General features: G+C 40.6%; 1 protein-coding gene across 1 annotated transcript; it reads right to left on the bottom strand.

Annotated features, from left to right (window-relative positions):
* Nucleotides 1-641: 641 nt before the first annotated feature.
* On the bottom strand, nt 642-26,160 carry GPD1L (glycerol-3-phosphate dehydrogenase 1 like). The gene is made up of 8 exons (XM_084281405.1): nt 26,024-26,160; nt 21,569-21,746; nt 20,090-20,230; nt 16,637-16,775; nt 15,406-15,518; nt 7,428-7,661; nt 6,890-6,996; nt 642-3,577 (listed from the first exon to the last, which is right to left on the bottom strand). The coding sequence occupies exons 1-8, from the start codon at nt 26,074-26,076 to the stop codon at nt 3,481-3,483; spliced, it is 1,062 nt and encodes a 353-aa protein (XP_084137531.1). The 5' UTR covers nt 26,077-26,160; the 3' UTR covers nt 642-3,480.
* Between the last annotated feature and the right edge of the window lie 1,028 nt (nt 26,161-27,188).

Below are 27,188 nucleotides of genomic sequence, written 5' to 3'. Positions count from 1 at the left end.
AGGTGAGAAAACACCAAGAATTTAATGATTTCACCTCAAGTGATGTTGAAAGATCTCACAGGCTGTATTGTCCATGACTGAGGCAGTGGCCATAGCCCTGTACTGGGCAGCTCTTGGCAAGACAGGGCCTTGGGCAGAGGCAGGAAGGTTTTGGTGTTTTATTGCAAGCTTGTTCTCTCATTTCCAGTGGATCTGCAATGCATGCAGCTGGTGCTGAACTGTAACTATCTTCATATACTATGAACACAGCGTAAGACAGTTGCCAGCATACAGGAACCTAAGGAGACTCAGAAATAGATGGGAAGAAAAATAACTGCGAAACAGGTGAAATTGGTCACTTACCCACCAGTGCCCTCCAGTGGCTCAGACAGTAACTCGAGGAACTGAAGACAAAATCTCCTTTAGAGGTCAAAGGCATCATTTCATTGAAGTTGTATCACTAATGGACAGAAATGAAAATGCTGATATCTGGGTATCATACAGCTTTTTAATTTAAGTTCTCACACGGTGATCTCCTATCTGTTATGATCATATATCATTAGGTACAAAAATACTACATCAAGTGAGTAAACCGGTAATTGCAAGCCGTGTGAAATGAAACAAGAAACCAAACTGATTCCCAAGACAAAATGTTTATTTGCACTAATTCTTCAGATGGGTATATATTCACAATCTTTAAACAAAATCAGTACACACGTCTAGGGCGAGTTGAGTATGTAACATTAGGTAATAATTAATGTTCATAAATCAAAAATTAGTTACAAACTTACAGCCTGGTATGCAAAAATCTTACACAGGGGTTAATGTTTGCAGTAAGACTACCCCAGTACTAAGCAAAAGAAGGTTTGCAGAACAAGATTGTAATTGTTCCGCTCCAGTCTTTATCACAGTCTTTAATTAGAAGGAAGTATTAGTGAGGAAAAATACCTAGTGCCAAGCTGAATGCTCTCAAGCACTGAAAAGCAAATGGAAATGGTGAAGTATGTATAGAAATTAAAATAAATTATCTTAGTTACTGAAACCTCGTTCTTTGAAAAGAACAAGAATACCATTCAAGACTGGAGAGGAAGAAAAGGAGTTATGTAAAAAGCCTTTCTCTGGATTTGTCTTTGAACAAGCTTCTGTACAAAACAAGAACAATTGTGATTTTGGGGTTTCAGTGGAAGTAGTACTGGAATAAAGAAATCATCTTAAAATATATATTAATTTACCACATTTAGCCCTTTATGTATCTTACAAAACACTATTCTAGATACTGCATGTAAAAAACAAGTTTATATATATATATATATATGTATATATACATATAAAGGCAAAGCCAACCAGCTTGGCATTAAAAAACAAACAAACAAATACACAAAGCATAAGCAGACACAGTGAAAGTTATGCAGTAACGAGGAGTGTATGCTCCATGTGTGCGTTAGTGGAACAGTGCTTCCAATCTTCAAACACCCTTTTAATTGTCGCAGCAGAGTGCTTTCTCCAAGTCTGCTCTACCAGTGATTATCCGCAAACATCTGATGTTATTTAGCTTCTTGCCATCTTTGTTACGCTTAGCACAAAATCAGAAGTAAGGCAAAATAATCTTTCACAGCCCTGAATATCTGAGGACATTCACAATATCTTCTAAAAATTAACGTAAAACGTCACTGAACACAAGAAACGGTACCCCTGCCCTGAAGCAGCCTCCTGGCCATACAAAGTTGTCCAAATTATTTCAGAGCAATCCAGGCTACTTAAGTAAGGATCACAATTATTCACAGGCATCCCCTTTGTCTTATCAAGTTCCAAAGGACAACTTAAAGCTGCAGGATGGGTTTGTGCTCACAATTTCTGGTCTAAAAACACCGCCAAGGACAGCGAACAAGGTAATCAGCTGTGGTAGTGCTCAGAGGTTTGGAGTGTATACTCAGAGCTGATGGGCTTTGTCCTGAGCTCTGTAAAACTTGATTGTAACCTTTGACTTCCAGCTGCAAGAGTGAGGTCCACTCTTTATGTGCCTACCGTATATTTTACCCCAAAAAAAATGCAGTTTGGTATACAAGGAAAGCAAGACAGAAGATTACATTTATCTACTTTCTCTTGTATCAACCCTCCTAAAAAAGCAACCAACCAACAGAGAAAACCTCCAAAAACTACTCCACAAAAAATGACAAGTTTTCCAATAATAAATAAAATTAACCTCATTATTAAAGCAAAAGTGCCTGAAAAAAATAATTAGTTGAAAAACCTGGGGAATAGAAGAGACAGATCTCTTTATGAAGCTTTCAAGACATGAAGGACTTGATCCAGCACCCACTAAAGTTTTCTCTGGTGAAAGAACAACTTCAGAATTCATCATTTCTCTGGGGAGGCTGGTTCAGGACTACAGTCCAGCTGACGCATCAATCACTGGCAGGCACTGAAATGAATGCAGTCAGCATAATGGCATACAACCCCTCTGACAACACAAGCACGAGCTACCAGGGGATTCCCTGAACGTTCCTTGGAGTGTGGTGTGGAGCCCAACACTTTGTAGCTGGTGGTTAAGCTAGAAAAACAGCGTGACAGTTTTGAGCAGTAGATACTCCAGGAGTATTCCTCCCCACCCACCAAACTATACTAGTGAAGAACGAGCACGTGTACAAGACTAAAATGAACCCTAGGTTGCAGGGTTCAGGACCCCCGGGTCAAAATCACCCACTCGTTTTGGGGAATGGGATTCTAGGAGAACCCAACACCTGGGAACAGCAAGGGACAAACAGAGAAATACAAAAATGCAAGGATTAAAAAACAGAAGGGGAGGTCATGATCCCCCTCTGGGATATTCCCTTTAAAACAGTGTACTTAAAAACTTTAAATTCAGTTATAAATTGGTTTCAAAACAGTCTGGCAGTTTTAAAGACCTTCAGAAATCGTAATACTCTTCACCACAGTTCACTAAAAGGTCCCTGTAGCCCCTGAATAACTGTTACCACTTCTTTTGCATTAATATTGCTTAAATTAATAAAAACATGCAAAACATTAAAATCTCAATGTGTATGATGAAATAAATCAAGTTCTAATAGAAAGACTCCGAATATTTCAAGGTTAAAGGCTTGATTCATGAAAGCCATGAAAACCAGTGGGACTCCTCCCATAGTGTCCAGTGGATTTTGGACTAGGCCTTAATGAGAGACACCAAAACATCGTGTTTGATACTGCAGGAACACACACCAAGTACACTTCTGTACGTAGACTATATACGTAGTGCAACTTTTGCATTGCGCATCTCGAAATCAGCTGTATTTTAGCCAGCAAAACGACAGTCACCAAGCCAACAACACTGCATGCTATGTCAAACTAGGCTGTAAAACAAAAACCAATATCCATTCAGAGACACTCATGGTGGTACTGTTGCCTAGTGAGCAGCTTTGTAGGAAGCTTAATGATGCATCCACTTGAACCCGAATACAAATCTGAAAGGCAAAAAGCTGCACGAGGAGAATGGCCTGATTGCTTTTATATGTGCTCTGGATGACTCTGAAGGCAGGATATCATCTCCTTGACAGGCTTCCCTTCGTAGCAGATTTGATATACAGCAGTGAATAGTGGAAACCTAAGGAAACAGGGTGGGGAAAGCAAATGCAGTGTAAGATTATTCCATAATATTTTTTTTTAAAGGAAAGAAAAATAGGATGGGGTGAGGGAAGGGAAAAGAGGGAGACTGAAAAATCAATTTCTTGCAGCATTTGTCAAGCACTCACACTGGGCTGAAAAGCACTGGATAAATACAGAACCCGCATGCATTTCTAAAATGAGTCACTCTCTCAGAAATCTAACTAGCTATAATGGAGCCTGCAACATTCATTATGTATGGCATAACTATTAAGTTATATAAAAAACAGAAAATTAAAAACACATCTTGCCTTGACATTTTTACAGCAGTTTCTACCTATTGTTAAAAAAAAAAAGATGCCTGGCATGTCAGTTATGCATCATATCTGAACCATAATTTGATAATACAATTGCAGAATATGACACAGAGACCCAAGAAGGAATTAAAGGTCAAATTTTTAATAATAAGTCCAAAATTGAATTTTGTGTTTCAAAATCTACATTTAATCTCCTCTCCCCCCTCTCCTTTTCATTTTTTAAATTGGCCTTGTTTCCAGCAAAGCTCAAATTATTCAGGCTTCTTTGCTACCTGAATGGTAATTACAGCCAATACACTGTACAGAACTTTAAATTTGCTTTCTTCCCATCCTGGACAGACAGAGGCAGACAAGTCCCATTTTTAGACAGAGTTTGATGAATTTTAATGGGTTAAATGTACGTTCACCAGAAATAAATTTGCCATTTCAGTGTGGCCTTTTATTCTGATAAATTTTCACCACACGCACTAAGTTATTTTGATTGAAATAAAAAAAAAATATATAAGAAGCATTCGAAGCAGTGGACAGTTAATTTCTGAGTGATTCGGAATAGAACTGAAATAGGATTTTCTCCCCGTGAAAGCGGTCCCACCAGACACCCTAAGATTTTATCGGTAATGCACAAAGGCAGCAGAGAACAGAACCCCCAACCAGTCCTGAGCACTGCACATGCATGCCAATACACTCTGCTAAGATGTGTTATACTGAGGTAATTCTGGATCACCACACAGCTCTGAACTAGACTCCTCAAAGTGAGCCAGTAATCCCAGGAGAAGCCAGGAGCAATCCACTCAAGAGTACCACTACAGCACTCTCAGATGCAGGTACAGAATTTGTATCTGAATGAATAAAGTATTTTGCTGCACTGGGAAAAAAAAAAAAAAAGAGGGAACGGACATGCTTGTGGATTTAGTCCACAGTTTTTAATGGCTTTTACTGAAAATGCTCAAAAATTAAATGCTACATTTTGTATTATCTGAAACTTTTTGATGTCTTGCTATGAAATGCACGTCCGTTTCATTTGGTTTATTTTCGTGGAAGGCAAGACAAAAATTGCAGGAAGAGAAAGAATTATTTCAAGCCAATACCACTGACTTGCTTTTTGGTTTTATTTCATCAGTGGAACCAAAATTAGCCACATAGCTACTCCATATTGTACTCTAATTCTTACTCTATCATTGTAAAGTTCTTACCAAGGAGTATGCAGAAAAAAAAATATGGAGAGTTTTGCATTTTTTTTTAACAAGCCTCACTTGTAATTCACTTTGTATTGGGTTGGGGGGAGTGATATTTGCTTTTAATGTAACTTAAATGTCAGCACTGAAATCAATTTTGTTATGCTCATGTGAGATAGCCACAAAAGATACTATGTGCATTCAGAAACAAAAGCTAGTTTCACAGTTCAGAAACAGCACTGCTGTTTACCAGAAAGCTTAGAGAAGGACTGCTACCACAAACCACATCTTGATACCCATTTCTTGCTGTTTATCACAGCGAACATTACTGTGTTGTGAATGCCTGCCACACTTCACCCAGGAAAGGAAGAATCAAGGCTGACTGCAGGCTCATGGCCAGCGAACTCCAAGTGCACCCGATGTGTGAGCACATTAAGAGGGTTTGTTCTGCAACTATCAAAACGAAAACAACAAATTGCACTGTAAATACCAACAGGCACAGCCCTATTACCAAGGCTCTTCTCTAGGAACTTCACTGACTTTTGAGTATTTCTATGTAGACTTGGGAGTCAATTTACAGGATGAGAGTATGAAATTTTATTCGTATTGTAGTCCTAACTCTTCACCTTGAAACCGTGACTATTTTACTGTGGCTTTAAGCAGCAGCAAGTGAGCTTTTGAAAAAAACACTTTGAAAGTTGCTTTCAAAAGTCTTGCTGAATGACACCTTTCATGAAGGACCAACGCACTCGGTACACCAGACAGAAATGAGCAACTGAAATGAACTTTCATATTTTTCCACTGAAAACATAGCTCAAGAAATTATATCGTCCTCTATTTGTTGCAGCATACAACAGGGAAAAAAGAAGAAGAAGGAAAAAAACAAGCACAGTATCCTATCTTATTTAGAGTATCATAAACAGCAGGGGCTGAAACCAACATTTTAATTTTTTTTCCCTGCCGTTAGCACACTGCAGAGGCTGATTTAGGTGCCTTACTCCCAAAGATAATGTTATAAAATAAGCAATTTAATAGAGTTGATCCATTAAAATAGATTTTAAAAACTGCTCTGGAAAAAAATAAGGACAAGGCTTGGTCTTATGACTGGCAGTCATTTATTTTTGGATTTTACCTCATTGGGAATAGATTGTGATAATGCATCCCTTAATCTCATAAGGAGACAACTGTGCGTGTGGTTTTAGGTAACATACATGTACTGACTCAAATGAATACAGACGAACAAGCCAGGACAACCTGCTTAATTTCACGCCTCAGTAAAATTGAGCTAGACAAGCTGATGTCAGGTTTCATTCTAGATCTAAGTGGAAGTCACATTAGGAAAGAGAACTGCAGTATCTCAGGTAGAATCCAGGTGGATAGAAGCAGCCACTATTCAGCTGATCAGTTATATGGGTTTTAATAACAAAGCTCCTCTATTTGGAGACAATAAATTTACTACTATGAAATGAGCTGTAGAGTCTCTTTAAAAGTCTCTTTAGGAAGCTCAGCTTTTATTTTCAGGTATTTTATTCAATTTACATGTTAATGCTATGCCTTTCCACGATAGCAATAGATAGCAATACATCCTGAAAACAGAAGGGCATTCACAAATTTAGTATCATACTATTAGCTGTAGTGACAGAAGTATTATTTTGAGGTTTTATTCACTGTTTTTGGTGATTTTAACTGAGGATTAAGCTACTGTTATTGCAGTGACTTGCTTTTAGCAAAACCTTCTTGAAAATATCAAGACCAAAACCGAAAAGAGTTACAGATATAAAAAAGGTGCATGCAGAACCGGCTTTATCTGTTCTTACTTACTTTTCCAGCATTCCCTTCTGCTTGAGGATGCGATACACTTCTGCAGAAGTCTGTGGTCCTTGCAGTTTCTGACCGTTCAACATTTCTTGCTCCAATTCTTCAATAGACTAAAGAATGGGGGGGGAGGGAGGAAGAAAAGAAGAGATACAATAAAGTTTTCCCAAGTCTGACAACATCATCTGGATTAAAAATATAATAATAATAAAAAAGATGTTATTGAGGGTTTTTCTTAGTCAAAAGTGAACTTGAGGAGCATATATATTCTCCCATATTCTTGTTCATAAATATTCTTCTTCCTACGTCTCCCAGCTTCTTATCCCTGCAGCTCTTTTTTCCTCAAAAAAATCTCTCCTTTTTTTTTTTTTTATTTTTTTAAAACACCTTATCATTTATTCTATTCTTGTGAGAAGTGAGAGGAAAGAGAAGGGTGGTCCCTCAGTACATCTAACCTATCTCAGATAACTGTACTATTACCCTAACAACCCAGAGAGGAGTGCTAGTACTTCCAGCAATGGAATTCACCCAGTAAATAAGGTACCTTCCCAGTTTTAACAAATGCTTCTGCTACACGTCGATTCCGGCCACCGTAACACGTTGTGATGAGATCAGCAACTCCACAGCTCTCCAGGAAAGTGGCAGTAGACACCTGTCCTTTGCAAAAAATTCTGGCAAAGGCGATCATCTCCATCAGGCCGAGGCGAATAACAGCAGCTTTGGTATTGTCACCGCAACGAAGGCCATCACAAAACCCAGCTCCTACTGCAACTATATTCTAACAAGAAGAGGAGAAACAAATGGAAAATGAGTGACTTATTGCTTATGGAATCCTAGAACACATGACGGTACAGAACACAGATGTTCTTAAGAACAACAGATACTTTATTAATGTAAGACTTTTTTTTTAAAAAAAAGGTTTCTGGGTTAACCTAAAAAAAGAAAAAAGATGATAAAACTTACATTAGTAAATTATTTCCAAGTATAAAAACATAGTTAAAGCTCTGGAACAAAGCTGCCCAGGAGGCTGTGCAGCTGTTATTATTGACTATCTTTAAGAAAATATTATACTACATCCAAAAGATTTTATCTGGATTGAATTGTCCCTGCCCTGAGGTAGGGATGAAGGTAGACTGACATCCCACAGCCCCCTACCTATATTTTTTTATGTTTAAAGTAATTGAGAACTTCTATTGACTTTCATGCTGATATGCTAAGGGGCCAAATTCTGCCAAGGTAATGGTATTCAGCCCTTTTAAGGACACAGAGTTCCAGTAACAGTAATAATTAATAGGCTTCCCAGAAGGTTCATGATATGGGAGGCCTTTCCTAAACAAAATCTGAGCTTTTTTTCCCCCTTTAGATCTGGTGACAGCCTCCTAAAAAGAATGTAGTATTTCTTCATGAACTATCAGCTGTACCATCTCCTCTTTGGTTTATAAACATACAACAGATAAAACAGATTAGCTGAGAGATGTTTGAGCAAAATGACCATAAAAGCTATTTTCTGGCCTGACAAGATCAGCCAGCAGGAGTCAGAGGCTACTCAGACTTAGTTGGCCGCTACTACAAATAAAAAAAAAAAAAAAGATAAAAACTCTCCGAAGGAGATGGGATCCTGATGCCCTGATAAAGCAAACAAGGAAGCAATAGATGTAGTAATATCTGTGTGCAAGCAACAACAGCGGCAGTGACCTCAGAGACCACAGGATAACTAACCTACATTACAGCACCTACTGCAGCTCCCGATGCCGGAAAGGAAACCTTTAACTGTTGCTGAAGAAATGGCAACAGTCTGAAGTTGGCTGTTAAGCTGTGTGTTGCTTTCACTAGCATTTTTATTTCCTTTTTGGCACTGTAAGAGCGAAAAATTGCAGGTAACTGCAGTGCTGTGAGGCCAACCATGGCTCCTTCCCTCAACCAAATGGGGTCCAAGGCTGGTTTTTTGCTTTTTGAGCACTGGTGGAGGTCTGTAGGTGGCCCTTAAAAACTGCAGACAGAAATTTTGACATCAGGCATGACAGCAGCAGCAGATGATTAGACTTTTAAAGCTGGCACTTGGGATCATCTTGGCTTAAATCCTGGCTGCGATCAGACACTTCTCCTAGAACAACTCTAATATTTATTCACTTGGTGGCAAAATAAGACGTCAAACAAATATTTAAAAAGTTTTCTGATGGGATAACCCACTTTAACTGGAATTTACACGTGTGTGAAGTCTGTAAATGTTTAGCACTCAGCTAAAAACAAAAACATTTTTGAACAACCTCTGGGCATTTTCCACTACTTTCCACTACAACCAAAATTTACAGCAGGATTTGCCCTATGGCATTTTGTTGTCTACTTTTACCTTTTACAATGTTTGTCTTCGCAGCAGTATAAATATTGTTTTAAGCAATTCTTACCAACGCGAGCTACTTCTGAGGAAATGGGGTAGGGAAGGAGGGAAGCTGTGATTCTAGCTCTGAAACGCTCAGCTCCTTCTTTGTACAATGCCCCCATTGTGTGCTCTTGCACACAGCTTGCAAATAATGAGGAAACGAGACAACTTGTTATGCTCCTGAACACACACCCACGCCTAGGAGACTATTACGTCCTGGTCAACATAACCCCCCGGCCACTGGTATGAACTGGGAAGCTCTGCCACATGGTTTCGCTTAAACCCTCAAAGAATCTGTGACAACTCCCTCCTGTAGAGAAAACTCAATTACACAACGCTGAAAGCTACACCTCTCCTTTAAAATAAATAAATAAATAAATAATAAAAACAAAAAAGCAAAACTGAAAAAAAACTTGATACTTAGTCATCTTTCTGTCCAAAGTAAGACCAAAACAAGTGGCTTGGTACTTGAGATCTTGGGGTGCAGGCACTAAGCTGAGTTTATTTCACAAAGATGCATAAGCAAAGCACAAATAAACACACAAGAGCCTGATGGCACTAGAGCAACCCCCTAAAAGCTGATCAGGTGTGTATGGGGAGAATCGTGCATCTATCTGTCCAAAACAGCGTTATCTCTATCTGGTTTGTGGTGTATCAGGCCAGCAGTGCATCCCAACCTCTTCCTTGACACCCCAGTCCACCAGTCCATCTACTTAGGACTCATAAGGTCAAAAAAGGTTTGAGAGATCCCTGCTGTTGCAGCAAGCATTATCCTTTTCTTACTGTTGACATTCATAATTCCGCTTACTCTGTTGATGGGATGAAGTCAATTATTTAAGAAATGCCAGCTCCAAGCACCATTTGCTGTCTATAATATTTAATTGGTATTGCCACTAATGCTAAGGAGAAGGATCGCAAGCACTGCTGTTGCCAGAGCCTACATTTGAAGTTAGAAGAGTCCTTGCAAATGCAGTGGGTACACATTTGTGCAAGAGGAGGGATCCTGAATTTCTGCTAGCAGAAATGCTTTCTGTATCTGCATGCAGAACATGGGGGCTGAGGGCCCAATAACAAGGATGACTTGAGCCAGAAGGCAAACCTGCTGTTCTAAAGGTTCAAAAATACTCCCAGAACAAACTCAAAATGACTGCAATAGAGCGTTCCTCTTGGCCTAGGGGACTGGAGCTCTCCGAACTACTTCATGCTTGAGTGAACACATTTCCCCGATCTCAGCACTAACAGCTTTTTACATTAAAGCACGCATCCTGTAAGCAAGATGCACAGGGTGTTTTAAAATTGCAGATGGTTTTAAGCTGTTAAAATACTTCGCAGTATCAGGTGACTCCCTAGCTGGTCTGGTACTCTGAAGCTGGTGTTAGTCCTAGCCCTACTTTTTCTGGAATGTGAGCAAGGTCTGGACTCAGTTATTTTACCACCAGGTTATTGGAAGATAATCTCCAGAAAAGAAATGTTGATGCCAGGCAGTGCCTACATTGCAGTTCAGAGTAAGTGTGAAAAAGTGCCTTTTATTTGCACATGACCTGCTGCAAGCATGCCAGAAGTCACAAATGCAATAGATGACCCAAAACCCACGGCTAACAAGATTGCAGACTGCTGCCAGACCGTCCCCTCACAGCGTCACTGCTCAGAAATATCCACCTTACAGTTCTACCCTGTTTACATTGAGTTTGTGGAGTACTCATGAAGACAGCTTCAGAAGCCACTTCTGAGGCAGTCTTTACATCTCCATAATCAAATGGACCATTAGAGGGCGAAGTAGAGAGCTTAATTCAGCTGGGACATCAAGCCTTCCGTGATGCAGTGTCACAGCTCAGCACAGCTTGCTTTCCCTCCTGCTTACACATAAATTTGTAGAAGCTCCTTTCTTCGCGTCACAGATGAGAGGTCAGCTGGAGACCCAACAAATCAAGGACAGTACCAGCAGGGCTGCTAGAGAGGCTCAGCATAAACTGTTTGCTTGCTCCTGGCAAACTTGAACATAAATAATGGTTTTCATCTCCAGCTAATCTCAGGAAAGAGTAATTACCACAGTCAACATCTACAGTAGCTAGACTGACCATCCGACGATGGCTGCCATAAACACACTTTGCAGGAACACCTCTGGAAGTCATACTGCTGGCTTCCGTAAACAATAAATCAGTTATATTTCTTTCTTCTTTGCTTAGTTAAGTCGGAGCCATAAGATTTAGAGACAGATCTGAAGCTCTGCTGGGAAAGGCAACCACAGCTGGTGCTGCTTCTCCTTCCTGCAGTCCCCGGCTGCCGCCACTGAGCGAGTTTGTCTCTCCACAGCCATGAGGCAAGACATCAGGCAGCTGCAGCACTGCCATACGCAGAGATTAGATTCTCAACTCTTTCCCTCACGCTCTGCCCCGACACTCCTGCTCTAGGTAAGAGATCCCAGTAGAGTTTACACTGAGAAGTGCATGTTATATTGCTGTTATATTGCTTCTCACGGATGCCACTAGGTCATACACCAGCTCAGTCTGTGCTGTTTGCTTGCAAGACAACACGCTGACACAGGCCCCAAGAGACTCCTTAGACACCCCAAAGGTGATAAACGTGGGGCTGTGCTGCCCTGCAGTACCCGTGAGCAGCCAGGAACACATCCATAAGCTGCAAAGGTGTGTGCACAGCTGCATGTATGGTTCTTACAGCGGTGTCATCACCTCTAAGCACTTCCTAGGAAGGCCCCAACATTGTCTGGCAAATGACAGCTGGAAGTTGGAGGCAGCCTGGGGTCCTGCTGCTTGTAAAGCCATCTGGACACTTTGAACAATCCAAATCTGACGTTCATTCCTGACTTCATCCCTTAGAAAAGGTCGCCGAATAAATGTGAAATGCGCTCCAGCCCTCAAAAGAAAGAAATCCTTGTAGAGAAGAACGTGCCAAGCACATTTTTTTTTCCTACAGCCAACAAGTTATTGTAGACAGCTGTTCTTCCTGAATATCATCAGATTTTGTAAAACGACTGCCACTGCCTATTCAGCCAGTCTCTAGGCTGATGGAAGCCTGCAGTTTCCCCGCACCGTTTTCTATACTTCAGCACAGCTCCATCAGCCCATTGTTACAAAAAATAAATACAGCAAATGAAATGGATATTCAGTATGTATGTGCAGATATATAAAAATAGCAATAAAGCACGTGTTCCTTCACGATCACCCAGCTGCAATACCTATTATTACTGCCTGAATTTAAATATGCTTCAAAAGACAGATTTCAAAGCTAAAATTATCATTATTGTAAGGGAAAGCTGTGCTTAGAGCACTCTCTGTTATCCTTCTGTATTTTTTCCCCAACCTTTAGGCAGCCAACCACATTGAAAATCATCCCCGCTTGCAGAAATAGAGAGAGGGAAGCATAAACATTTCATAGGATCTAGTCTATTACACCAGAGGCACCAAGAAAAGCCTCATTTTCCCAAGCTGGTGTTTATGGAAAAATGAGGAAGCTGGGAGAATAAGCTATTTCTTACAGTGCGGTGAGAAATACCCATTAAATAGACATAAAGGGTTGCTTTTACTATTTGCTCACCCAAAAAGAACGTTTGGACAGGCACGTGGAGCTGCTTACTTCTGTTCTCTAAAATGCAGTTTGCAGTGACAGTGCCATCAGTCTGAACAAGCACTGCTACAGAAGATGAGCAGAACCTCTTCTTTATACCTGTATCTTTACACCACACAATATTGACATCTTCCCAAGTAGGAATGTCTTCCTTCCATCAAGTTAAATAACATTTTTTTTTCTTACAATTTAGTATTTTTCATGAAGTAACTTCGCAAGTTCAATAAAGTAACTGTCAACTGACAGAAGATGCATTTGAGATTTTTCCCCTATAAACAATCACATGAAAATAGGGTTATTTTTCACATTTTTTGCTACGAGGATTATCAGATTAACAATATAAAAAGCAAAGTGCTTGCTGTTACCATTAGCAAACAACTGTCCCTACTAATAAGAATGTACAACTTACAAGAAAAAATGCTCAAATTTACATAGCACCATTCACATTTCAGTTTTGCATTTTGCTTTGCACGGGCAATAGAAACATACTCATCAGTTTAATTTTAGCTTCTTCGTTTTCTTTCAGTGGAACACATATTAGCAAAGCATTAATATAATTTCACAATGTTTGAGTTAAAAACAGCTCAGGAAATTGTTTACACACTGTCAGCACAAGATTAAAGGAGAAAGGGTTTTAAACGAAAAAATACTTGTTTATAAATAACATTTACATAAAAATGTCTTTAAGATTAAGAAAGATGTGCGTGTTTGAAAAACATCACCTGTATTAGAATGACTACCTATGCCACTTTATATCAGTTAATGCCTTTTAATCAGGCAAGAAATACTTAATATTTTTAAATGAACTAATCTATCTCTAATTCACTTTTTTGTTTAGAGCTCATACCACGCATTTTTTGGAAGTCTAATCTCAGTTAACAAAATATACTGCAACCAACACCAAATGACCAGAGCACACGGAGCACATACAGTTTTTTAGAAATGCAACTGCAGAGCTCAGTCTGCAGGCTGCAAGACTAAAACAGAGCAGGAGGGAGGAACAAAACAAGGCTACAAAGAAATGACACAAGTTTCACCTCGGCACCTTTCCAGGTCAAGAAGAACAATTGATTTAAATTACTCTCCACTTCCAAAGAGAGATTGCTCTGCTGCTCTCTGGGACTTTTACAATGGTGCTTGAATGTCTGCTGACTAGTTGCTGAGTTTGATGGGCACACTCATCCTTAGAGTCCCTTCAAGAGATTTTTCTGGAAGAAACATTTGTCTGCAACAGAACTTATCCATTAAGCAAAAAAATCAAGCTAGTTAGAAAACATCAGGCTGAAAAGAAAAATAAAAAATCTGTATAACTTTTTTGACTCATTTGATAGGTCTATATACAAGGATTTCTTTCCTGCTAACCTTGCACATCACCATAGCAGCAGTTTCAAGCAATGGCTGTGAAGCCAAATTACAAGCTCCACAACCTTGAGAAATTACTGTAAATACAGGGACAGGAGGAGAAGGGAAACGAGGAGAAAGGAATCTTCAAAGCATGGCCCATTAGACCAGAATACAGACTCATAACCTCCTTCTTCTCAGGACTTGTAATATAACAGCTCTCAGAACAAAATTACTTAGAAAATTAGTATGTCAGAAATTACATCGTTACAGTCTAATTTCTACTGATTAACAGAAGCAGGAATCAGAACTCTTTAGCTTAAAGACATTGTTCATTGGCCTGGCAGTTTCTCAGATGAATTGTTTAGATTCCACTTAATTAAAAGAAAGAAAACAAAGCAATATAAAATAATTAGTCAAAACAAACAAAAAAGCAAGCCAAATTATCTACTATACTGCTACATCCATCAAAAATGTTTCCATGATAGGTATCAGATAATATGAACTATTGGCTAGGGTCCCAGGCTACTAATGCTTTCCCTTCATAAATGGCCTGTAAATGAACCTGAAAAAAATATCAGGTATGTTTAAACCAGCCTTTGCTTCCTGCCAACATTGATTTTATTTCCAAAAGAAGTCCAGATAAGTAACTCTCTGAAATAACTTTTTTCCTATTTTCCTTTTTTTCCTTTTCCTATTTTCCTTTTTTTCCTTTTTTCCTATTTTCTTATTAAAGTCACTTTTTTATGGGGTTATCCACATGGACTTTATGCATTTTGTGTCCACAAAGTATAACACTCAATAGTGCCTGCAGTATGTAAGTCAGTGAAGAGGGGAATATTTTGGCCACCAGACACAAAGGATTAATACCAACTTCTCACTTTCTTTTTGTGAATGCCCATCTATATGAAGAAAAAGTGAACTAATATGTATTTAAAAACATTTTGGCTAGTTAGATGAAATCAACACTTGTTTTGTGACCATGTATAAGCTAAGTGAAAGATAGAGAACTTAGGAGACAGCGAGACGAGGATCTAAAAGCCAATTCTCAGAGCGTTCTGCTGCCATATCTGGTTCGTCAGGAAATGTAGCAGTTTTATATTATATAAAGTATAATAAACTTAATTCTTTAAATGAAAAGATCCACTTTTTTCTTTTTTTCTTCTACAAGAATCACTGTTCCCTCTTTGTGCAAGCTGCAGGCTGTTATTCTTACCTTCAGAGCACCACAAAGCTCAACAGTATCTGCATCATCTACCACCGTTATTCGGAAGTTTGGAGTCTGCAGGAGTTCTTTGAAGAGAAGGCCATTTTCCAAGATTTTGCTGCCTGTTGAGAAAGAGAAAGGAAGGATAAAAACCACCAATGAATAATTTATTTGGGCATTATTTAGTCTTTCCTGGGCAAGTCAGAATACTTAAAAGCTGAGATAAGGTTGTTCATCCTAAACAGACTTCATCCTAAAAAGACTCCTTCACACCTAAAAGCTCTACACTGAGCTGAACTTCTCCATAATTCATTGAGAGATTCTAAATAATAATTCAATTAATTCTCTATACTTTTTTTATTTGACCATTCTCTTTAAAATAACAGTTAATAATAGAGCAATGCTGAATTAGAAATACAGCAGGTGCAATTCTATCAATTATTTTAAGGTCTGTATTCTGAAAAATACTTATTGATAAAGGCACATCGTGGTTATTTTATTAACTGAGCATGCTGACATTCGCAGGTGTTTCTAAGCCCTGAAAGGTAATTCAACCATTCAAAAATAAGTTAAATACAGGCGTTAATAATAGTAAGTTAAAGAGATGACAAAACTAAAACTGGACAAAACTATAAACACTGAAAAAATAACATTAACTCTATTTTATATGCGAGCACCTGCATGTGTGTACATGCACATATATACGTATGCAGAGACTGTGAAATGCAAGACTAGGCACATGTTTGTGCTGCAAATGTTACAGATGCCAACACAGAACTAAAGCTATGCCTAGTGCATAGGGGAACTCATTATTCTGAGAACTTAAAAGAAGATACTGACACCTAAAAAAAACAGAGAGCTAAGCTGGAATATGGAATATATAATCATTTATCCATAGTAAGCCATGCAAATCCAAGAAAAAACTTGAGCACAGCAACACAATAAAGCAGTTTGTTATGTGGAAAGTGATAAAAAGCATGCTTAGTATTTCACTTGCTAAAGGTTACAACCCTTTTAAGATTAGTTAAAATTGCTCTCCGTTCTCTCCCTCTACTCCTGATATTCTCCTAGTACTTCTGGACATATAAACATGCTAGGAAATTCAACATTAAAATAAGAAGGACCCAAGAGGTTCTGATAACAGCCAGTTAATGTTGAAAACTACGAAATCTGAGCTATTTGGTGTGCACCTGTGAGGACAGGAGCACAGTTTAACCACCGTTATTTCTTGGAACATTACCTATTGTGGTTTCACAGAATTTCTCTGCTGCCACCTCATTGGCAATGTTAGCTCCCATCAGCACACTGATGTCTATTCCCATCTTCTCTCGAATAATGTCAGAGATCAGTTTGAGTCCCTCCGGGCCTTCATCTATTCCCTGCAGCCAACATTAAGTGGAATTACGAAAGTGGCATTCTTTAGACACAATACAGAAGAAAGCACATCACAGTTAGTCTTGTCCACAGGTGCTGCACCAAGGTCTGCTTGGATAGACACCAGAGATGATGAATTTGCTACCAGTGAAGCTTCTGATTTTGTTGTGACCTATCTAAGCCAACTTAGTGGAACATCACTGATACATCACTTGTGCACTCGGATCTGAAGCTGCACAACTCACAAAATGTCATCCCAATGATTTCTTTGGTGAAGAGGGATCCGAACTGAAATATCAGAGACCAGTTCCCTCCTGCATAATGCCAACAGTGGTTTAGGAGGACAAACACACTGTAATTTTCTTGAAGAACACTAAAAGTAGAACAGCAGGCCACTGATACGTAGAAAGCTGAACAATACTGACTTCTAAAGATATATATTTTTTGCACCTATAAAGTATTCTTTAAAAAGGATGAAAGTAGGGGAGAAATAGGGCTTTAGAAAAGGTCACCCTAGAGATAAATGCTGCAATGGAGAACAGAATCTGGTACCCTGAATTGCCTGAATCAAAAACTCCAAATAAAACCACCTCACCCTCACAAAATCCTTTTCTCCTACCTTGCCAAATGGGGTAGGAGACGTCTTTTGAGCTTTTAGAACAGGAGCCTGGCAGACAAGCTACTGAAATGGTCTTTCTTTGGCACAGCACACAACTTTGTACACAGTACCATATTTTAATGTTGTGGGGGCATGGCAACCCCAACGCATTTTTCCCTAAGAGTGCCAACGATGTCCCTATGAAGTAATTGCCTCCTAAGCAGCGATTAATAAACAGAAAAATATACATTGGGAACAACTCCAAAAACGTAAATATGTACACAACAATTATTCATCCAATTGAAAGGAAACAGAGAGGCTTGGGTGCCAAAAATTAGCTTTGCTATGAAACAAATGCAACTTCTGACAAAGTCAAGGAGAGCTGCACCTGTTTCTCGAGAAGTCAAATCCAATACAGGATGATAGATGACAGGAGAAAAAAAAAACAAACACTCCCCACCCCAAACCAAGGCTCCAGCACAGGAATTTCCACCGGGCAGCAATGCTCCCCTGGCAATGCAAGTCCAATTCTGTGGGCTTACCACTTGAGTCCTAACGCGCCAGCCAGAGCAATCCCTGGGGCCGGACACGGGTAGATGAAAATGAGATCAATGTTGAGGCTGCCTGAGGAGTATTTGAGTGCTCCCTGATTGCTGTGCTGAACTGCACCATAAGCCATGCATGATTCAGACTGCATCCCTCCCCCCATAGCTGCACAAAGAAACGTTAGGTGCTCGTAGGTATCAGACATCAGAACTGATGTAAAGCAACACAGCTGCAAATGTTTGAACAGGAACACGGATTAACTAGCAGGCAAATGTCTTTATTTCCCAGAGATTTAGTTTTATTAGCAGACAGAAAGCTCTGTTTGAAGATTTGACTGTCATAAAATAGGAAAAAAAACTAAAAGAAAAATGAAGAAAAAGATGACACGTTAACTTCTCAAGCAATTTAGAAAGCAAAGAAACAAGAGGACCCACTAATGCTATTTTTCAGAGAACTGCACTTTAACTGTCAAAGTTAACACAAAGCACTTTAATAGCATTAGTGGTGAGCATAATCAGACCATTAAAAATATGACTGGGACAAAAGCAGCATGCTTAAAGAAGCTGCAAAAGTAGAGGAAGGAATGCATTCCTGCCTCTATCACTTAGTTCCAGTGTTGTATCAATCTCTGCCCTTTCTTATATGATTCTTTTAAAGATGCACAATTACGCCTTTTGATAAAAGCTAACACATACTTTGCATTCTCCTGAAAAATTAAAATAAAATTGAAAGGCCGTGCACTGTGCCACAGTGAGACAGTGGGAACCTGCCCAATAACCAACTCTGCTTTGCATGGCAGGTGTCACTATTGTGCTTACATTAGAGCAAGTATGGGCTTTATGGGCTTTTTTATTATCATTTTTATTTTAAGTAACCTCCTCCCTTCCTTCCTCCTCCTTTTTTTTAAAGGCATAGCCCTTAATCAATACTCCATTAACACACTTGCAATCAATACCCTGAGCAGTACTCCCAAGGGAGCACAGGCCCAGGTTCTGATTTCAGACACGCTGAAATAAATCCTCACTCAGTCCACCCATTTCATAAAAGTTGTTTCTAGCACTGAAGATATGAGAACATAAATCACGTTTAGCAAAGTAAGGAAGAATAAAGATTATTGTGAGCTTACAGAAGAAAGAGACATAAACTGCTTGACAGCTTCAAAGCAATAAAAGTTTTAAAACTTTAGGGCATCTAGGACAGCTGCGTGGTTTTGATGCTATGCTTTCAGTTCTTTCAACGCTGCTTTATTTTATTCTTCTACCATATGAAAAGCTTTCCCACAAAATGCAGCAAGTACACTCAGGAAGCAATACCTTTTCATACATCTCAATAATTTATCATGTCAGCACTAAACGAAACAACACAGACTTGATGAGCTTATTTAGTCAAACTAAAGAGACAAGCTTCTGGTCAATAGTGATAGTTTTGTGGGTTTTATCCTCCTTTAAAACAGATCCATAAATGGATCATTTGCCAGAAGTTATAGTAGACAAGGGAATGTGTGCTGAGAAAGTGGTCTACTCTCAACTATGTACAAAGCATTCTCCTGTACCTTGTGGTACTAGATTATCCTCTGCAGCTAAAACACGAGAAAATAAGAAGCACACCTACATTTAATAATTCTGTCACCAGAACTACTAACACTCTAGTGAAACACTTATTTCCTACATCTTTGCCCCACTCTGAGTTCCCATGCTTGGACTGTCTTTTCGGGCCGTGCTGAACAATCTCTCTTGTTGCAACATAATCTTTGACATGAACAAGAGCTCAGTCACATGAAATTCCCTCAGTAGTTCTTAAAATGATCAACTCAGTGTGTGGGATGTGCGTTAACAATCAAAGCATTATGCTTGTGCTCTGTTCTCCACCTAATGATGCGTTTGGAAACAACAAATGAAAGATTGGAAAGCTTGGTGGTGCAAAAAAGAAAGGGGGAAGGGATATGTTCAAGGCTTGTGAACAACCTCATTTTCCTCTTCCTGCAAGCACTAGACTAAAATAAAACACCACATAACAATCCACTAATGGCTGAGACAAATTCCAGTCTTGCATCTCAAAAGGTTTAATGGGACAACCAAGCGAGTAACACAGACTTTTCATATCAAATTCCAAGCCATCTCGTTTTAGAAAATTCCATAAAATGTTCTATTTTTTTATGCACAATAATTATTATACCTTTATCAGAGTTATACCGAGAGCTTTCTTGGGTACTCGTCCTGTGATTTCGTCGCAGACCTTATGAATGAACTGATGAGGAATGACAAAAACCAGCAAGTCTGCATCCTGTACGGCTTCATTAAGGTTTGGGATGGCAACCTACGTATTTATGAGAGAGAAAGGCCACATAATATCTTAAAATCAATGCTATGCACAAGTGTTAACATCTAAATAAAAGCACACTTTGTTCTTATACCAAACGCTACAAATAACTGTGCTTCATCATTGACAATAAGTCGTAACAAACTTCCCAGAAAAGCAAAAGAATTGAAGTTTTCAAACAAGCTATTTTATGCCTTGAAGGGACATCTTCACAGCCACCAGCATAGTTAGTGCAAAGAAAATTCAAAGACATACAAACAAGTATTTTGAGTAAATAAATACAGAATAAGAAACTGCCTTCTCTTTGACAAAATAATCTGAATTTTTGATACATTACTGCATGGTAAAAAAGGAGTTTAATTAATTCCTTGTGCTCTCAAATTTCTTCACCAGTCCTTTTAAATCTTTTAGCTTATATTCTGTTTCTCTGCACTCATAGATTTTGTTTACCTTTTAGGAAGGTGACCTAGTTTGAAATCACTTGCTGGACACCATTTTCCTAACACTTGATGACCACCTTAAAATAACACACACTGATTTACAATCTAGTAATAAACTTAAGTGAGCAGGTAGAGGACAGGAGAAACACCATGCTTGGTAGCGAAGGCTAGGCAAATGGGATTTCAGCTTCGTTGTTAGCCAAAATAAAACCCCAAAAACACACTGCAATACAGGACAATTCATGTTTTCCCAGCCCAAAATCCCTACTGAACTGCCAGATGCTGCAGTCTCTTCCTAGAACATCTTCAGGGCAAGATTCACCACCAAGCCACCCACCATCATGTCACACCAACACAGCGGGGATGTGGAGTCCTGCTGTTCTGCCCTGGCAATGCTACACCTAACGTGCCAATCTGACTGTACAGAGCAAAAGGCAACTGATAAACCGCAAAGGGCTTGCAGCTTTCTTGAGAATTAATCTAGCTCTCACCATGTAATTCTTTTTAAGAGTTTCAGAGTACGTTAAATCCCTTCAATTCTTATTGAACAGCCAGCTCCCTTCCAAAGCCACGGCCAAATTTTTTATAATGGGCATAGTCACGGCCATTAACCTTGCACTCTTTTTCACATTTACTTCCATATAGAGAAATTGTAGAAATAAATACAAAAGTGAGGCCAAAAAAGAAAGAAAAAAAAAGAGTATAGCATGTTGAATTTACCTACCTGCGTAATTTTGTGTGTTCAAATCTCTGACCTCCTCAGTTTGAAATATTATAAATGTAGTTTGAAATATTATAAAACTTAACAGCGTTAACAAAATAAATTTCTACTCCCATTCACAGCATGAGCAATATTGCCTCTGTAACTAGATCAAATCTAGCTTCTGTGCCTTACCACGTTATCTGGCAGCTTGTACCCGGGAAGGTATTTTACATTTTCATGTTCGTTATTTATTATCTCTGTCAGTTTTCTCCCATTAATATTCTCCTCGAAGACCCACATCTTCACTGTGGAAGCAAACTTCTGTAATTTTTTAACATTATTGCCTATTATTTTGGCAACTGCAGAACCCCTGCAGGAAAGAAAACAAAACAAAAATATTAAAAAATGATGAGATGATTTTGCCCTAGAAGAAAGAGAGCATCTTTAAAATGAACAGAAGTTCACTGATTATTCAACCAATTACTACTTGGTGGTTTTGGTCCAGTAAAACAAGCAGAAAACACAGCAGCCATTCACACTTGCTTCTTTCTCTTAAGCAAATAAATGTATTTAGAGTATGTTGGACAGAAGCATTTACTAAACTTCTCCTGTTTTGTCTGCTAACCTGCTATCCAGAGAGAGCTTGGCTTATTGTATTTCCACAAGTCAAACGGATTATATCTTCAGTGCAGTGGTAAAAATGACATGTTCAATTTTAGGGATAATCTTCGCCTTTAAGAAGCAAGAACTTTTCTTTGCCGAGATAACTAACCCAACAATTTCTGTAGAATATTGACACACATTTAAAGAGAAGAAGCACTTACACTTTGCATAAGATGTAAGATTTACGGGTGTGCTGCCCATCTCACCGAATGTACTTGTTGCAATGGCATCCTCTGAATTGGCAGGCAGACACTCCTATCAGTTAGCGCCCCAAGAAGAGCACACAATGAAACCTGTAGGATGGCGAGCACCTTTACTGCTCAAATCTCTAAACCACAGTGAAATTAGGCAGAATAACTGAAGCTACACACGTGACAAGGAACAAACACAACCTTTCCTTCTATTCCTAGCCTGAATGCTGTACGGAAGAAAAAGATGGGATTTTACAATGCCTGCTCAGCTAATTTCCTTTTCTGTGGCAAGGAGGCTTCATAATTACTGGCAGTCTACTAAGGAGACAAAAAAAAATCAGAAAGATGTGACAAAAATATACAGTCACAGATCTGAGACTTCCCATTTCTGCATATTTCCTCTTTTCTCCCTGCCAGTTAAACTTCTGATACTGTGACTTTCTAGTACTTGGTGCTGGGGTGGGGAGGAATAGCACACTTTATTTGGAGGTGTGAACGCTTTAATTTTACCGATCTAGTTATATACACACACTCCCCTAAATTCATTATGGACATCATTTGTAATAAACTCTTAGCTAGTAAGCAAACCAAATAGATTCAATATCCTCTGAGAGCTTTTCATACGGCACAGCTCATTTTGCTGTCTTAAGAACGCGTGCTATCGCAGGCCTAGGGTCGCTTTCCAAGTAGCAGCAGAAAAAAAATACGGTATCTGAAGCAGCCCTTCTTCAGGCAAACCATAAAACTGCGCATGTTGAAAGGCTGGAATGCATTTCTCTAATAGCCCTTCACACACCACAGAGTCCCCCGGGTTCAGGAGGTGATCCAGAAGCCCCAGCTGTCAGGCATCTCTTATCAGGCTCGTGCACGAGGTGGGGAGGCAGCCAGAGCGGTTTCCCTGCCGTGGCAGACAGCTCACCAGCCCAACCCTCCGGGTCTGAGGTCTGCACAAACAGTAAAAATGACACTCAACCCAACGCTGGTGTGTGTTTTTGCAGAAAGCGTATCGCTGCCCATGAGCAAAAGCAAATATGCTGGTGCAGATTTATATAGGCGGCCTGGATCCTGGCAAGTCGCTGGCTTCAGCTTTGAGCTTCCCGACTCGCTGTGTGCTCGGTGTTGATAAAGACAGAAACGAGCGATTCAGCAACTGCCCAACTGGGATTTTCATTTGCCAGCATAAAGTTCAACAGCCTGTATTTCTCAAGCAAGATATTCATTCCAGTATTAAATAACATATAAAACATCTCAGCTGTCTTTGTTCGTACTACTCTCTAAAGCTGCAAAAAAATGACAAGTTTTAGTTCCTGAATTCAAGAATATTCTGACTCCTCCGGTCCCCCACTTCCTGTTGCACTGCAACAGCTGCTGTGGGACTGAATTTAGCAAGGTCAAACAACAGCCTCTAGGGCCGCTCAAGGTGAAATACCAGCTCCCCACACCTGTTAACCCACCAGACAAGCCCATACTCCCTTCTGTGTCCCAGCACTCCTCACGATGTACCCTGGAATCATTACTGGGATTTCTGGCTCGTCTTTTGGTGTACTCCTGACACATCACAAGGCGAAGGAACTGGAATTCTTGCCTGTTTATTCAGTTCACGTGTGAGCTGGATTGTAGTAGCTGGTGCCTGTGGCAGCTCAGTTACATAGCAAAATGGGCAGTGAGGGATGTCCTTGTGAAGCTTACCCCTGGCATGCCCCAGCTGATGGGTAACACAACGAGACGGTCACACAGCTAACAGTGGTTCTCCTCCTTGCAACGCATACCGATGGCACTCCCAAGTACAAGCTCATACATTTCTTATTTAACACTTTTCTAGAACTGTCTGAGCTCACTGAGCAAGAACACGCACTCTGTCTCCTGCCCTTCACCATTACGGTGTATCTTTGTCAGCCTCACCCCATTTTAAAAGCAACATATAAAACCCAGAAACTCCTAAATGTCAGTGGAGTTCACAACATACAAACACACATAATATCATTAGCCCTACCACTTTTTCCTAAAAAAAACCCTACCTCAGTTAAACCCGAAGTTTTATCTCCCCCTTTTCTATGGTGCTGGGGTGGGGAGCCATATGAATCCCTCTGCCCCAGTAATCTTACCTCTCTTCCCAAACTATAGTTTCTTTTCAAGCTAGGCCATCTGATTAACCAGGGGCTGGTTCTAGCAAACCACCCAGGGGGGAATTCTGGTTGTACACCCCTTGTTAACATGCCCTGAAGTGTTATCAGAAGAGCAGGCTATCATACGTATCAGAGGCAGTGTCTGAAGTGTTTTCACTGAATCTGACCACTGCCCATGAACCCTGAGGCTCCACGGCATATTCCCAAGGTGTACTCTCTTCACATGCAGGCAATTTATTTTTTTTTTTTTTTTTTTTTACCTTAAGGATCCTAATGCTTATCTACCAGCTGAGCAACTGCACCTGGGCAAAAAGAATAAAAAAAAAACCAACACAGCTCCTGCTCTTCTGTGACTTTTGAGCCATCTGTCCCGCTCCACGACCTTCCATCAGGTGTCAGACCCCTGCCAAGTTAGCTTTGTTAGGAAGGTGACCTTCCCCCTAGCAAGCCGACCAAACAAGTTGGGCTGGAAGCAGTTTATCATCCAAGGTGATTACCTCAACCGCTCTGAACTGTCATTGTTGTGCCAAGCTCCTTTAGTTTCTTTTTTTCCGTCCCAGATATAGGCTAAAGGGCTGTGAGGAGGCAAAGGCATTCAGACGGTTACTGGCACTTGGGGGACAGGGTCACCTCACCCAGAACCACAAAAACCCCAATCTCCAAACTGCTAAGAGCCCATTACAGTTGGGTTTGAGGTCTGTCACCCCCTGGACCTTACAGTCTAGTGCAAGGAAAGGAAGAGATGCCGTGCTGAAATGTCAGCTGTCCCCTCAGTAAGCCATAACAAGGAAAAACACAACTTTGTTGTTGCTGATTTTTTTGAAGCATGCAAAATTACATCAAAATCTAATGGCACACAAGTGGGACAAGCAACAAGTCCAAGATCACCTCTGTGGATGTTGAGCTGTGCTTAGTAAACTGTAGGGTGTTGCTCTTTGCAAAACTAAACTCCCCTGAAGTTAGATTTAACCTTCCAAAAACCAGAAATAATGTATGCCTAGCACTACTAATTGAACTGACAGACTGTGGAAAGGTTTATATAATATATCGTACTTAACTTACTTGTTGTAAATGGTGATCCAGGGTAGAAGCGGTGATTAGGAACGATAAAGAAATTAAGGAAGTGAGACGGGGAAGGATTATAAACGTGATACTCCTCTCAGGGAAATAATTACTAAATCTATTGCCTTCAGCAAACACAACAGCGAGACCGTAAGTTTATTTAAGCCTAATTATAAGCTAGCGCTGGATGCAGCAATAAAACCTCGTCTTGAGCCTTCCGTGTGCTTTGACACAATCAACTGGAAAACGAGAAGGCATCTGAGACAAGCCACGGCTCTTCTCTGAGCTTTCAAGGGGAAAAGATAATGCAGAGAGAGGTACACAACACACATCCACTCCCGGGGAGAGCTGAACTTGTTACAGCAGCCCCACAGGCAGCCTTTTAGTCGCGATCTGCTGAAGAAACACGCAAGAAACACCGGCCCGAAGCCCCCCGGCTCCCCCCCGGTTCCTCCCCGGGTCCCCTCCGGGCTCCCCCCGGGCTCCGGGCCGGGGCAGGGCGGCCCCGGGCGGGCAGCTCCGGGCAGGCCGGGGCGAGCACGGCCGTGGGGAGGATGGAGCCGGGCCGGGGCCACGGCTGCGGTGCCCCCGGGGGCTGCACTCACCAGTTGCCCGAGCCCACGATGCACACCTTGAGGGGCGCCCCCGGCAGCGCCATGCCCGCGCCCCGCCGATGGCCGCGGCCAGGAGCTCGCTGAAGGCAGCCGCCCGCCGCTGCCCGCCTCCGCCGTCAGGGGCTCGCTTTCACCTCCCTCCTCGCCTCCCTGCGGCTTGCTGGGAAGTGTAGTTCCTCCTGTCGCCTGCCCCTTGGTCCTCAGCCCCTCCTCAGGGCACGCTGGGGACAGCCCCGGGGAGGGCGAGGCATGGTTGGGGCCGCTGACCGAATGTGGAGGTTGCGCTGGTGTTTTGGTGTACTCCTACAGTCAGGGTTTTCTACTCGGCTAATAACATATATCTCACAGAATCACAAAATCACAGAATCACCGAGGTTGGAAGACACCTCCAAGATCACCCAGTCCAACCTCTGACCTAACACTAACCAGCCCTCCGCTAACCCACATCACTCAGCTCTACCTCTAAACGTCTTCTAAAGGCCTCCAGGGATGGTGGCTGAGTCGTGTTTGTCCCCATTAACACTCTTTTGCTTTCTCCTAATTTCGGGGGAGTGTTAAACAGCTTTGGAGTAAGTCGGTGAAGCACAGAGATATGGAGGAACTGAGGTGTCAAGCAATGAAGCAGGTCAGGCCCCAGGCTCTTTGTGAGAGAAAAAAATATGTTTTGTCAAATATTCCTTTCCCATCCTCCTTTAGCCAGAATCATGGGGTTCTCTCTTCACCACACTTCTCCAGAAAAAAATACAGATGATCCATACTACTGGTTTGATGAGGACTGGTGTTGTTGAGGCATCTGTGGCAAACCTTTTTTGTCAAAGCTGTCTTTCTAATACACCTTTAGCAGTTTTTAGTAATAACCTGAAATCTTAAAAAGAAAACATTGCAAACAATGGAAAGGAAGGAGCAACAAATAACTTTTCTACTGTTAAAACAAGCACTGCCAAGTCATTAATGTTAGCAAAACCAAACCCCACAAATAGTATTTTAGGCCTTATCTGCAGACTCAGGCAGATGTGTTGAGGCAACCTAACCATACAGATGGGAGATCCCAGCCTGCCATCCTAGCATGCCATAATAATCTCAGCTGGAGATTTTAATCTTTTCTCAAGTTGGTAGAAGAAATTATGTTTTTGCACTTTTGCCTGAGTTCACAATC

This window comes from Netta rufina (assembly GCF_964035555.1).
Source record: "Netta rufina genome assembly, chromosome: 2".
Classification (NCBI taxonomy): domain Eukaryota; kingdom Metazoa; phylum Chordata; class Aves; order Anseriformes; family Anatidae; genus Netta; species Netta rufina.
Note: the sequence above shows the minus strand (reverse complement) of the source record. Positions and strands in the feature narration are given on the sequence as shown.

Bases quoted from the DNA above. Each gene is read 5' to 3' on its own strand.
- GPD1L (XM_084281405.1), bottom strand. From the start codon at position 26,076: ATGGCGCTGCCGGGGGCGCCCCTCAAGGTGTGCATCGTGGGCTCGGGC. The intron at 21,747-26,023 runs GTGAGTGCAGCC...TCTTTCCTGCAG, and splicing joins ATCGTGGGCTCGGGCAACTG to GGGTTCTGCAGTTGCCAAAA. The intron at 3,578-6,889 runs GTAAGTAAGAAC...CTGTTTCCTTAG, and splicing joins CAGAAGGGAATGCTGGAAAA to GTTTCCACTATTCACTGCTG.